Genomic DNA, 14,953 nt, shown 5'->3' on the forward strand with positions numbered 1-14,953 from the left:
TGTTTTTTTCAACAAATGCCTTTATATTCTGCACTGCAGGTCTCCTTTCCTTTACTCTAGGGAGACTTCTTAAATTAGTCAGTCCTTCTTAAATTAGTCAGTCAATCAGAGCATGCAGTATAACATTATCACCAAGTGTGTCAGGGTTGAAAGGAATATTTGAAATGGAATGGCTATTTATTTACTGAAATATGATTCTAGTTTTCTGACAAGAACTTCCATCTTCAGATTGCTATGTTCACACACTTCAGTTCACATTAAAATCACTAAGATTTCAATTACCACAGATGATGTTTTAGATCTGATATTTGGTACTCCCAGTTGACTGGACAATAGACTGAATTATCTGTTTGGTAAGAAAAAGAAAAAAAGCACTAGCCAAGTGGTTAAAGCGTTGGACTTTCAATCTGAGGGTCCCGGTTTGAATCTCAGTAACAGTATCTGGTGGGTAAAGGGTGGAGATTTCTCCAGTCTCCAAGGTCAACATATGTGCAGACCTGTTAGTCCCTGAGCCCCTTTCATGTTTATACCATGCAGAAGATCAAATACGCATGTTAACGATCCTGTAATCCATGTCAGCATTCGGTGGGTTATGGAAACAAGAACATGTCCAGCATGCACACCCCAAAAACAGAGTATGGCTGCCAACATGGTGGGGTAAAAAATCAAAACGGTCATACACATAAAAAATGTCAGATGTCTGTATGATTGTGTGTGTGTGTGTGTGTGTGTATGCTCGTGACCGAAATTTGAATGAATGATGCAGGAAACAAATGATGAGCGTGCAATGGCTCTACCCAGGTAGGCAGCCTGTTGTGCAAATGATTCCATGTTTGTGAAGCACTTAGAGCTTGGTCTCCAACAGAGGATATGCCCTATATAAGAATCCATATCCATATCAAGACTGGACAAGAATACAGTGGACGATATTAATGTTCCTGCGAGGACAGTTCTCCCTTCTCACGAATTCCTCAGTGTCGTTTGCATGCTTAGCAGACACTGCAACCAGTATGATGGCTGATTTCAGTGACTCACCTTGCATCCTTCACATGCCAGCACTCCATAGTGTACACCTGAAGACTTGTCTCCACACACCAGACACTTCAGTGATGACTGTACTGGTGCTGGCTTCAGTTCTGAAACAAGAAAGTAAACAAAAATAAACATTACAAAAAAGAACGAATGGATTACTCTGTAAACATGGAAAGCTATTCAACACCAGATTTTTAAAAAAGATATGAGCTTTTCTTAACAGGCGACACAGTGTAGTGTTTATGGTGAGTCAGAAAATGGCACCACAGAGGGGCCTCTGGGGCACTGCAGGGTCTCTTCTACTGGGTGGCCTCATGGTGACTTGAAACTGAAAGCTCTTTGTGGACTGCTGGTGCCTGTACCGACAATGAGCATGGGTTTGGCTATGTAAGAAGGCGGGAAGCTGGAGAGTGGGTGTGTGTGTGTGGGGGTGGTGGTGGTGGGGGGCTGGAGTGAGAACACACACACACACACACACACACACTAAAGTTGAGCAAAGTAAAGTCAAGCAAAGTTTAGTGAAGTAAAGTAAAACTGAAAACACTGTCTCTTGCCTTTCTGCTGGATGACCCAGACACATTACAACACTGTCTGACTGACCTGATATTATTTTGCAATATGTCAATGACATTTTTTGGAGGGGTAGGGGGACATTGGGGGGGGCAGGGGAGGGGGGGGGGGGGGAATGGGGTTGCCACACTTCCAATCGATCGTGGTAGCCCACTTATCTTGCTGTCACCCAGCTGTCTGGGACGACCGTAAATCAATACCCCGTTTATCTTTTTTTAAGACAACACAAGGGAAAGAGAAAAGAAACAGACTCCACGCGGGGAGGGGAGAACCTACCAGAGCAGGGAGTAGAAGCTGCAACATAAAGTGGAAAAGCACTTAGACAGGAAGACTCGGCCCTGTCAGGAAACCCTACAAGTGATGTGCTCCTCTTCTTCTTTTTAGCACCCTGCCAACATTCACCCCATTTCTTTGTGCCCAGAATGTACAGAGGCACATAATCCATTTTTCATTCTGTCAGTACAAGAGACACAGAAAGAGAGAGTGTGAGAGAGTAAGATGGGGCGGGGGTCAGAAACTGGGAAGGGAGTGGGTGGATGGTTGAGAGACAGGCACACAGAGAGACACAGAAAAGAGACATGGACACACACACACACACACACACACACACAGAAGAGAGACACTGAGAGAGACAGGGACACACACAGACACAGAAAAGAGACATCGAGAAAGACAGGCACACACACACACACACACACACACACAAGAAACACCGAGAGAGACAGGCACACACAGAGACAGAAAAGAGACATGGAGAGAGACAGGCACAGATAGACACAGAAAAGAGACATGGAGAGAGACAGGCACAGATAGACACAGAAAAGAGACATGGAGAGAGACAGGCACACACACACACACAGAAAAGAGACATGGAGAGAGACAGGCACACATAGACACAGAAAAGAGACATGGAGAGAGACAGGCACACACAGACACAGAAAAGAAACATGGAGACACACACACACACACACAGAGAAAAGAGACAAGGAGAGAGACAGGGGCAGTGAGATGCAGGAGGAGAAAACCCCGAGATCAATGACCTCACAGATCTAGGTCAGTGGGGCACAATGAAGGCTGGGGCACAGTGTGTGTGCGTGTGTGCGTGCGCGCGCGCGCGCGCGCGTGAGTGTGTGTGTGTGTGTGTGTGAAAAACGGGAGATAATATGGGTGAAGATGTGCAAAGCAGCACTGCGATTTCTCACACACTGTCAACACCAGCCCGGGGTTTTTCAAACTAGACAATGTCTGGCCCAACTCTCCAGCCACTGAATATTGACTGCCTACTGAAGTTTTTTTAGAACGGGCATAGTCAGCAAATCACACTGACTGGATGATGGTTATGATAATTTAGACAAAAAGAAAAGAAGGAAAAAAAAGAAGAAAAAAGTTAAAGACAATTTCAGATGTATACATCCAAATCAATAATCTTATCTCATGTATTTGAACATTGCTGTCTCTCTTTTTCGCCTTCCATCAGTATGAAAACTAAGAACAACTGATCATTTTAAACGTAACAAACAAATCATGCAATCTCACTCTGTGTGTGTGTGTGTGTGTGTGTGTGTGTGAACAAGGCAGGAGACACCACGACCTGCTTTGTTTTTCTCTCAACGTGAAACAAAGTGAGAGCCAAAGAAGTGGACAATCAATTTGGGTTTTTTTTATGCAATGTTATATTATCATTCTCCGACAAAATGAATATTGAATATCGAAGATGGCAGTCATCCAGTTCTTGGTACTGTTTCTGATAATATTTCATGGTTACGTGAAACTTTAAAAAGTTCATGAAAGCTGTGCAAAATGTTACACTTGGTGAGTGTTCATCCCACAAAACTATCGTTTTAAACTTAGTTTCTCTTCAGTCAGCCCATGTAACAACAATGTGCTTGTTAACACTAACAGTGTCTTTACATTGCGGCATTTGTTTCAATATAATAACATCGCTAAAAGTATGCACCTGGAGACAGTTATGAAATATGCCACTTGCCAGCATTCCATTTTGATGTGGTTTTTCTTTCTGCAATGAATCGTGACGATGGCATATAACAAATGGTGCAGCACTTGTACACAGCCAGAACTGGATACAGATGGGATGGATCCCTTTCAGGGAGAGACAGAGACAGACATATTGCAAGTGAGTGTATCATTACAGTATCCTGTGCCCCTCCCCCACCCCCTTTTTTTTTTTTTTTGTCTCCCATCAACCACCCTACAGACTAGATATCCAAATGAAAGCACATCTGACAGGACTTCATGAATTGCCATCTAAAATAAAACATTTTCATCATCTCCTCCATCTTTCAGACTGAAAACTTCCAAAAAAAGTAAACACGTTTTTTTTTATTTTTTTTTTTTTTAGCACCGTCCAAAAAACCAAAAAAAACCCCAAACAAACCCACAAATATAAATAAAATGAAATAAAATAAAATAAAAAGTAAAATATACAGTCGTGTATGTGTGTGTGTGTGTGTGTGTGTGTGTGTGTGCGCGCGCGCGCGCTCAGTCCATCTCAAACAACATGATCTTATTCGCCCTCCTTCTCCCAGCAGTCTGTCCCCCCCCTGCCCCCCACCCCCCGGCGGCAGTGCGGGCCAGCCAACTCTTGCCAACAAACAAGGCAACATACAAGGGCGCACAGACGACGGACTATCTGTGATCCTCTCCCATGGCTCGCGATGAAGAATGTAGGTCAGGTTGACTCACTTCCACAATAGCGCAACACTATAGGCACCAACAGTGCTGTGCCGCGCTAAACTCCAAGTCATCTCCCCCGCCTCGGGATTATTTTTTTTTTCCCCAGCAATCCACCACACATTTTACCTCTGTGGCTCCTACCCGTCATTCGGGACATTATGTCGGTGCAGTTTCTCTTATTTTATTTTCTTTCTTTCCTTTAAATTCTTTGCTGGCAGTGGCCCAGTTTTGCTGAGGGGAAGAAAAAAAATCCATCGCCCCACCGCTGCAGTGCAGTCTTTGTGTGTGTGTGTGTGCGCTGCGCGCAGGCAAATGAAAAAAAAAAAGTTCTCTCTCGCCATCACGTCTTTCATGACTCGACCCTCTTTCCATACCCCACCCCCATCTCCTCTCCCCAACCCACCCCAGGCTTTTTTGTTTGTGTGTGTGTTGAAGGGGCTATGGGGGTAGGAGGAGGGGGGGCCGGGGGGGCAGTTTTTTTGTTGTTTTTTTTTCTGTTCAGAATCAAAGAGTGCACGCGCGGATAATGACATGACTGAGAGGACGGGACAGGGAGGAGGGGGTGGGGGGTGCATGACGGATGGGTGAGGAGGGAGGGATGTAGGGGGCGTCTGGTGCAGACCTCAGTCTCCTAATGAAGAATGAAAGTGAGTTACCGGCGCCTATTGCTGTTAGCTTTGGTTAAACGCTGTGAACATGAAAAACGTATTCCATCTGAGTTATTATCGTGTCCGGGCCGGGGATTTAGCATTATATTATTAAAATTGAGAGGTTTTAACTATCAATAAAGGTTTACTAGGTGCAAGTTCATATATATAAAAATTATATATATATATATAAAGAAGGTGAGGTGGAGTGGTTTTCACTCTCCATCTGTATCGAAATAGAGACCGCATATGCCACCTCAAATGCAATGCTGCAATGAAGTCAGCACAAACTCCTGTGTTCAGTAATAACCTGCAACCTCACACTCACTCGTATCCACTTGTGGGCTTGCGCGGAGTGCATAAGCAGTTTTACCCCCGGAAGATGGGCAGCCATTCTCCGTTTTCAGGAGTGTGCATGTTTCACACAGACAGGTCACGGGGTCTTTAACGTGCGTACGTGGGGACTGAAGCACTTGCAGGTTTGCACATAATTACTTGGCCTGGGTGATCGAAAAGATCTCCACCCTTGGCCCACCATGAGGCGCCGATATCACGATCGAACCCAGGACCCTCGGGTTGAAAGACCACTGATTCGGCTTGTTGTGCTCATCAGACTTCACAATGCTGCTTGTTTGACTGAGACTGATCACGAAACACTGATGACATGTGAGGCACAACTGAAAAAAAAAGGTCTTGTCTGTTCCTGAAATGATTCATTGGGCCATACTTCAGAGACACTGAAGGGTCTTACATTCCTGCACTACGTTCCTGCATTCCCCTGTTTCAGTGAGTGCTATGAGAGAGAGACAGAGAAAGACAGAGAGGGAGAGACAGAGAGAGAGACAGAGAGACTCAAATGGTCTCACTGACTTAATGACGTAAGCAACATGCTCTCATCACCATGTGGAAAGTATGCCTTTTCCCTTGCCTTCATTCTCCCCTCCCCTGTACACATTCACGCCATTCACAACTTTCCTCAGCACTTCATTCGGCGGATTACACAACAACAATATCAACTGTGCATACACGCATACTCTTGGTGGTCTGCTGGTGAAGATTGTTGTCAAATATGTAAATCGAGGCCACAGAGAGAGAGAGAGAGAGAGAGGGGGGGGGGGGGGGTTAAAATGATCTAAACCATCTGTGTAAGAAGTGCTCATGACAACAACAGCATCTGTTGTTTGCACATTTCTGTGCACATCGCAGTGACAAGATCCTTTCCTTGTTCTTTCAAAGTTTATGACTTCTTTCTCCTGAACAGCTGGAACAGTAATAGCAAGTCACGAGAACTCGTAGGTGGAACTCCATCAGAACTTACCAAAACTTTAAAATGGAGGCGTTTGCCAGCTTTTAACATTAGAGGAAACTTGGATGTGTGGAGACAGGAGCAGGGGATGGGTGGGGGGGTTATGATCTGTCACAGTATATCCGACAGGGGGCCCAGGGGGTGGGTGAAAACAGGAAAAGGAAGGAGGGGGAGAGGGTGCGGAAGTAAAGATCCTTTCAGAACAGACTTTGGTCTTTCACCATTGTTTTTCGGGGAACGCAAATGACACAACTCTCATGTATGTATTCTGATCCGGGTCTTTGAAAGCTCGCCAACACTGCCTTTAAAAAAAAAGTAGCACATTGTTTCCAGTCCTGTTGTCTGCCGTTCACCGCTCCCCCCCCCCCCCCCCCTTGCCCCCTCCCCCCCTCCACGTACACCTTCCTCCCTCAACACACACACACGTACAATCTATTTCCCCCTTCTGTTCTACTGTCTCTTGTCTCTCAAAAGCGAACTGCCGTTGAGTCAGTGGCCAGACAGACAGTTTATTTTGTAACAGATACACGCTTCTTCATAGCATTTCAATCAATGTTTTTCTTTAAAAAATAAACCAAAAATTTTAATATATGTGTGTGTGTGTGTGTGTGTGTGAAGGAACAAAGGAGAAGAAGAAATCAAAGGGGAGGTGGAGGGGGGCAAGGAGAAACTTTACCGACTGCAGAGAATAAGGGAACACCATTCATTCTATGTCGAGGAGAAAATTACAGGTCTACGTGACAAAAACTGGAAACAAATACAATCTGACCATTTCGTTTAAGAAAAAAAGTTCAGGAATTGCAGAACTGTCAGCCAGAGGGAGAAAAACCCCAACAGACTATAAACTCTGATAATGGAATATGAATTAACTATCCAAAAAAAGAGAGAGAAAAAAACACGAAAAAACTCCCGCAAAATCTGACACTGGAATACAAATTTATTAAGCTGGAATATAATGACAAACTGCACATTGTGTAAAACAACGTAAAATAACAATATGTGGGACAGATCGGGAGGGGGTTCTAAACTACGTCTAAAAATTCATGACCATTAAAATCTTATTCTCCCTTCTCGCTAACAATATTCCTTGTGACAGACTGTTACCCAAAGGATGTTGCAATGCACATCAGTCTGTCGAAACAACCCTTCCTCAACCCCCTACTACCCGCCCCCTTCTCGCCACCCCCAACCCCTGCCTTTTCCCTCTTTCAGAAATGGAAGTGGGGTGGAACTTGGCTCCCAACCTTCAATCTTGAGATTTATCTTCAACACACAGTTTCTGTTTGATCGCATATCCACGAAAATAATCTTCACCACCTAAAAACTCACGCACACGGCTCCCTGTTCCACGAATCAATCGTGTGGGGGAGCAGTAATAAGAGTGCAGATTAACGACTTTCACCTTTCGCTCTTTTAGGTCAGGGTTTTCCACCGCTCCAGTCGAAGTGTGGGCGGTGTTTCTGACTCCAGCTTGAAAGGGGTAAAGATCACACCACAGTGCTAAAAACCTATCTATACATACAACTTAACTTGTTGCTATTTTCGTAGGTTTACATTTTCGTTTGCTTTTAACCTTTCCATCGTTTGGTTTCTTGTTTTAGATCGAACAGATTCCTAACGAATTTGTGTACTGCCAGCGGTGAGATAATCTGCTTTGAGACCCCCCAAAAATGTAAACCAAATTTGCAATCGTTTTCTTTTTCATTAAAATCTATTAAGTGTTTAAAAAATCTGAGCTGGAGTTCAGTCTCACACCTGATGTTCTGGAAACGAGTGAGCAGATCGAACTGCAAAGTATGTCACCGAGTTTGTTTGCCAAATATTTAAGTATCTGAAAGCCTGGGTCACTCAAAAATGTTCTGTGTGAAAATATCCCAATGTTCGAAATAGCCAAGGTACCGTAACTTTGGAAAAGCCTTGTTAGACATTTTCTTTGACAGCTTAATTTCTAATGCTTGTTGAACTGATTTTTTTTTTAATAATGATTATAATAATAATTAGAATAATAATAATAATTAGTATGGTGCATAGATACATGTACACTCTCTTTCTCTCTGTCTGGTCTATCCCGTTCAGTATACTGGTGTAACACCGAAGACTGAACTGACCATTATACTGGATCAGAGTGTCTGAAATGGAATATAACTGGACTGACAATGTGATCCGGGAGAAATAGCCCACACTGTGACTTGTGTGTGAAACAGTCACTGTAACCTGGGGAGAGCTGAAGCGCTCACCACAGCGACAGCGGCACGTAAAGGTTGGTATTGATTTCGCAAATGCCAAGGGGGAATACGAGGACAGTGTGCAGAACTGTGTCGTGGTTCGGGGACTGGAAAATGCCATCTGACTCGGCAAAAGGCCGCCGTGACCTTAGATTTACGACATGTGATCAATTTACAACCACTGCTCCCCGCCTCTCTCACGTTCTCTTCGTAATTGGCTAGCTTGATGTCGAAATTTTGACCTTCACTTCTTTTCTTTCTTTCTTCTTGTTCTTCTTCTTCCTTTCTTCTTCTTCTTCTTCCCACGATCTTGATCGCTGTACTTCACTGTTCCTTCTTAACGCTATTATAATGTATTCTTCTTAAAAAAATATATATACATATATTTTTTTAAAATAATAATTATAATTTCGTCTGATACGAATCTTCACAGCCACTGTACAGAGTCCCGCTCCTTTATTTCATCTTTTCTAACTTCCCCCATCTTCAGTTTCAGAATGACCTCCTTGTCTGACACGAATCTCGGTCTCAGTCACTAAATGTGCGCGCGCGCGCGTGGGCGTATAAAAGCCATTTTGATCGTAAACGTTGGCAAAAGATGACAAGTTTTAGAACACATTTGAACTTTCATACTTTTTTTTTTTTTTCAAGAAAGTTTCAATTCAACGACATTTTCATTGCACCTGACGCCAAAAACTCTTCAGGAGCCTCATAACATCAAAACTGCCTCTATGGATGTTAATGTCAAATTTTTTTTTTTTTTTTTTTTAAGTTGAGAAACTGTGACAATGAAGCGGAAAACTGTGTAAGAAGGAAATAAGTAGGCGATTGAAAGACATGATTGCAGGAAAATACACTGATAAGGGTAAGAAGATCAAACAAAATATCATACCAAAAACACCCATTTAAAATTAGATCCAGTTTACTGACCTTTACGTCAGATTTTCCTTTCTATATTGAAAAACAAAAACGGTCGCACAGTTTGCACGGGATGGGGAGAGGGACTTGGGGGAGGAGGGGGGCACGTGGGTAGTTGAGGATCAGCAGACATGTGAGGCCTAACTCTTTCTTTTTATATATATATATTTTTTTTATTTTGTTTAGCTTTTTATGCGCTATGATACAAGCAGAAGCAATCTAGAGGCGCTTAACAATTTGTTTTAATTCGAAAAAGGAATATCATTAATAATCATAAAACAACAATTTACAAAACCCAAGAAGCAATGATTATACCAGCAATGCAAAAACTCTTACACCTCATGATACCTTCACAAAAACAGTTTTTTTGGAATGGCATGCTCTGTCGGTTAGTGTTTGTTTTCTCCAACGGTTTTATTCAAGAAAAGACACCAGCACAATTCAAGCGTGCAGCATGTGAGGGTAGAAACAAACAGCTAACACTGTGGACTGACAATTGGGAAGAATTCAAACCCTTTCATAAAACTCAATATTGCGAGATGTTTTGTTGCTGTTTTTCTTGACCCCAGCGGTAAGCTTAAGTTCTCATAAAAGACTTGATTCTGCAAACCACTCGACATGGTGGGATTACACAGTTGACTGCCATACACCCAGAAGACGTGGGTATGGGTGGGGTCGGGTCGGGGGGTCTTGTTCAAATCAAGCGACACTGGCTGTAAATCCAAACTCTTTGGCTTATTGCTTCCTGCCCCCATTGCATGCATCTGCGTCTTGAGCCACGATACTGGAAGGAAGCGTAGATTTTACACCGCTGCCACGCAATCTGATCTGAAAGGGATCTAAGACATATATGTATTTACTGTGGTCTTGAAACTCCCATGCCGTGATCTGTTCGTACATAACGTTTGCTATTTATCATGGTTCTAAAAGTTCCACGGCCTGTTAGCCGCATATAACATTTGTTATATACTACGATCCTAAAACTGACGCCCATGATCTGTTACTGAGCATATGACGCCTATCTTGCTTGCTATGGTATTGAAACGCCGATGGTCTGTGAGCATATTTCACTCTTGACGTTTGTTGTTTATTACGGTCTTAAAACGTCTGTACTGTTGGCATATTTTGCTCTTGATATTTGTTATTTTACAAGGCTTCTGAACTCTTATAGTCTGTTATCATGGTAACAATCATAATTGTCTTTGGTTTACTCAGATTTTTTTGAATGTTCATTGTTCTCAGATGTGTCAAACGTTCTGAGATGAGTACACACACACACACACACACACACACACTGAAAACTACAACACTCAGTGATTAAACACCAACAATACCGCCTGCACTGAGAGGAAACATGACATTTCAAGCTGACTTTTCGTCAGTCTTAGAATCTCCTCGTAACTCCGGATTCTCCACAGCGACACACTAAACGATAAACAAACTAACTATAAAGAAGACAGACGTACTAAGTCGTACAACAATCTTCTGAAATGCAATAACCCTGGCTCCAAAGATAAATATGACCGAACTGCAAGGGCATGATGATTTCCCAGTCTGTCCGTAGTTTAGCCGTTACAGTCTTTTCACCAGGCAGAACATTGATATGTCAAGTTGCTGACACGACACATTAATCGATAGGATTTCATCGACAGAAAATTCCGCTGGCAATACGAGTCCGCGTAATAAACCGAGATAGAAAAGAAAGAAGGAAAGAAGGAAGGAAACAAAGATAAACAGAAAGGAAAAGATTAGATAGATGGATAGATAGATAGGTAGATTGATAGGTTGATATGAAGAACAAAGAAATGAACAGAACAGAGAGGAAAGAAAGGAGAGGAAAGGAACAATCATAGAACAACAGAGAGGGACAGAAAAAAAACACGAAAAGAAGGAAAAAACAAAACATTACCGAATCATTATATGATAACGACGCCTCCCCTCCCCAACCCCCATCTTTGCAAACGCTGTCCCCCTGCCATACCCACTCCCCACCTCCCCTTTTTCACAATCGCTTGTTGCGTACCAACACGCATACACGACAAGGCGATAAAGTACAAACCGACTAGCGCCTTTACTATCACCACTATGACTTCCTTAAAAATTAAAATAAAAGACAAAAAAAAAAAAAGACGGCCGTTATGACGTCAATGGGCGTCCGGCCAGCCAGGTCAGGCAAGCACCATCACCCTACCACCCCCACCCCACCATCCCGGTCCCCCAACTCTTGCCTGACCTCTCCCTGACCTGTGGTCGATGCCCGAAGGCCTCGCTCTGGCGCTGAGAGGCCACCACGCGACCTCGCCAACGCCCACAACAACCCCTCCTCCCCTCCTCTCTCTCTACACTACACTGCCAACCAAAGCCAGCCAAACACACAAACACACAGGGAATCATTCAGGGTCAGTCAAGAACGAGGTCACGCCAACCTGGCCTTCAACTGCCCGCATTATTGCGGCCGCTTAAAAATAGCCAGCCAATCACCGACGCCGACTCCGCTATTGATGATAAAGGCGGTCAGTCAGAGAGTGGTGCCCCCTCTCTCGCTCAGGTCAACCTTGTGTTGTGCCGTGCCGCGGTTGTTAGTGACGCAGTTCAGCTCCAACGTGACACGGATCAAGCGAATCAAGGCCTTGCATTATTGTTGTCTGACGAAGGAAGAAAAAGAAAAAATAAGGCCACGTCTTATTTTCTGTAGCTAATGGAAAAAAAAAAAATGATACCGATCTAGATGTCACAAAATATGGTGGGAAAAACACGCATCTTATTCAAGATATATATATCAAACGTTGGTTTTGTTTTGTTGTTGTTTTTGGTGTGGTTTTTTCCCGCGTTTTGTTTTTTTGTCCATGAACATACATGTCAACAAATGCTCTCAAGAAATGTCAGAGAATTAATTCTTTTTTTCAGCCCTGTGACACGGGTCAAGCGTACAGGTCTTGTAGAATCAGATGTAGACAGGAAAGCAAATATTAAAGACTGGTCTTTTCTTTTTTAATTGCTCATAAAAATAAACAACAAAATCAATTATATTGATTTACTGCTCACCAAATATATCAGTGATTAATACTTTTTTCCCCAGCCCTGTGACAAGGGCCGTGCATATGGAAGGCCTCGTATTATCAGATGTAGAAAGGAAAAAAAATTCAACTCTTATCAAAGACTACATAAACACGTTTGAAAAAAAATAATACTGATCATTAACTCTCTCCATACGAACGGCGAAAGGGACGACGTTAACAGCGTTTCACCCCAATTACCATCATCAAAATATTGCAAGCGGAAGGCTCTTATACTGAAGACGAGAATGTTGACAAAGAAAACCACAATTCTGACGACGGAAGCTAAAGGTTGGGTCATTCAGACACCCACTGGACATCCAAGGGGTCTGTGTAGAGGAGAAGAGAGGACTGGCCGTACTGAGTGTGTTAAAATACACGTTAAAATGTATTTTCATACTAGATCTCAGTGAGTTATTGTTTTTAACTTGACTGAAATTCGGTGCCTTCCCAACTTTAAAAAAAAAAAAAAAAAAAATCGATGATGTTACTTGTTCATAAATAAAGGGTGAAAATCCATATGACAAGGAGGAAAAAAAACTAAACAAAAAAACATAAACCACAGAACATCCTTGTTGTGTTTATACATCACTCTCATTTGGGATTACAAACTTTTTCATTAATTTGGGCAAGGAAGGCAATCACATCTTCAATTCTTTAAAAAAAAAAAAAAAAAAAAATAAATATATATATATATATATATAATATAAGGCTAGCACGAGAAAAATATTCATAAGAAACGTAACTATCGGTAGGTCACTAACAAGGACGCCAGGAGAGAGAGAGAGAAAGAGTGCGGAATAAACATCCGCCATCATATCAGGTTTTGTGAACAATATGTCTCCCCATCCCCACCCCAACTCCAACCATCCACACACACATCTCTCCTTGACCGGATTCTGGGATCGAATGACGTGCGGTGTCCTTCTCTTGCCGTCATCTGCCAGGGGTGAAGGCGTCGCCACAAAAGCCACCCTCCCTGTATGTTAGGATGAAGTGGGACCCACTGACCTGCATGCTATCCGCACCAACTGTCGTTTACATCTGAGTGATGTGACCGGCAGGCATCTTCCCCACCTCTTTGGTGTGACTCTGAGACCGGTGCATTGTGCCAGACATTTGGCGCCGAGCCTTGTGGTGGTACTATGGTGTAGTATTATCATTTTTCTAAATTCGGGGATCGCTCCTATCTACAATTCTTTCAACAGACTAGCGCACGGACCACGCCTCAAACGTCAAAAGAAAGGAGAGGGTATCAAAACACACACACACACACACACACACACACACACACACACACACTGGGTCCCTATAGAAATGGGGAAGAAATCCAGTTCATGTTGGGACGTTCACCCCTCAGGCCGTCAGTCACTACTGTACACCAAACATCCTGGCCAAGACTACGAAGCCAAACAACATTTATTGTTTTTTCGAGTTCACCGTTCCAACAAGCCCTCCTACCTCCCCGCCTACCCTCCACCCTCATCGCTTTTCTAAACCATTATTCCACTACCGTTTCGAAGTTGGAGAGTTAAATGTTTACCCTTTTCTTTACTTACTTAAACACTTACTTAATTCTCTATCAACTCAAAGACATAGAGGGGGAGAAAGAAGACAAAATATTTACAGCATTGCCACAGGCAAGTTTTCACATCGGGACTTCCGGACGGACAGACAGACAGACAGTAAGAAAGAAAGGGTCTGGAAGAAAAGATCTGTTGAATACCTCTTTCCCTGTTTTCCATGACAGAAAATCCTTTTGAATGGTACAGATGTGGACAGAGTTTGTTGTCAGTTTGGAAGTTGACAGTTAAAAACAACAAGCTCACAGACAGACAGACAGACAGACAGACAGAGAGAGAGAGACAAACAAACAAAAAGCAACCACACCTACGGGGTCAATGCCCAACACGTTCCTAAGCAACGCTATAGCTTGTATTGGGGGTTGGTGGAGGGGGATGATTCTTTCCCCCGATCATTACCCCGGCAAAAACCGACACCTATGCCCCAGAAAAATGATATCCCACGCTCCCACTCCCACTCCCTCTCTATCCCCTCTTCCTGTGACCGACAAGGGGGTAGGGGCGGGATGGGATGGATTAATCCCTCGGGCTCCGGTTAGGTGGCGTGGGGGGAGAGGTGGCTAATGTTGGCGGCAGAAATCAATTTGTCATTGTCCTAAATAGCCTTTTGCACGCTAGCCTCTCGGCAGGACTCGACAAGAACCTCTCCCAAGACTGCTTTGCAGACGAAAGAGGTTAATATGTAATCCAACACTGTGGGAGTGCACTTTACAACACAATTGTGTGTGTGTGTGTGTGTGTGTGTGTGTGTGTGTGTGTGTGTGTTCTTCTTCTACTTCCCAACCGGTAACTTGATCACCCTATCTATATCCGTGGAAATTCGAAGGGGCGTTCTTCAAGTAACTATTTTCATTATGATGCGTTATGCTGTGCTTTGCTGTGCGTGTCTGTCCGTGTACATCAGTGTCTGTTAGTGTTATGA

The 14,953-nt window shown here is 43.3% G+C and overlaps 1 protein-coding gene across 1 annotated transcript in view; it reads right to left on the bottom strand.

Moving 5' to 3' along the window:
- LOC143286974 (uncharacterized) overlaps nucleotides 1-14,953 on the bottom strand; it is a 92,471-nt gene that overhangs the window by 16,839 nt on the left and 60,679 nt on the right. The window contains exon 4 of the mRNA XM_076594966.1: nucleotides 1,036-1,136. Coding sequence (XP_076451081.1) covers nucleotides 1,036-1,136 — 101 coding nt within the window. The remainder of the gene's footprint in view (nucleotides 1-1,035; nucleotides 1,137-14,953) is intronic.

Source organism: Babylonia areolata, chromosome 1 (genome assembly GCF_041734735.1).
Source record: "Babylonia areolata isolate BAREFJ2019XMU chromosome 1, ASM4173473v1, whole genome shotgun sequence".
In the NCBI taxonomy this organism is placed as follows: Eukaryota; Metazoa; Mollusca; class Gastropoda; order Neogastropoda; family Buccinidae; genus Babylonia; species Babylonia areolata.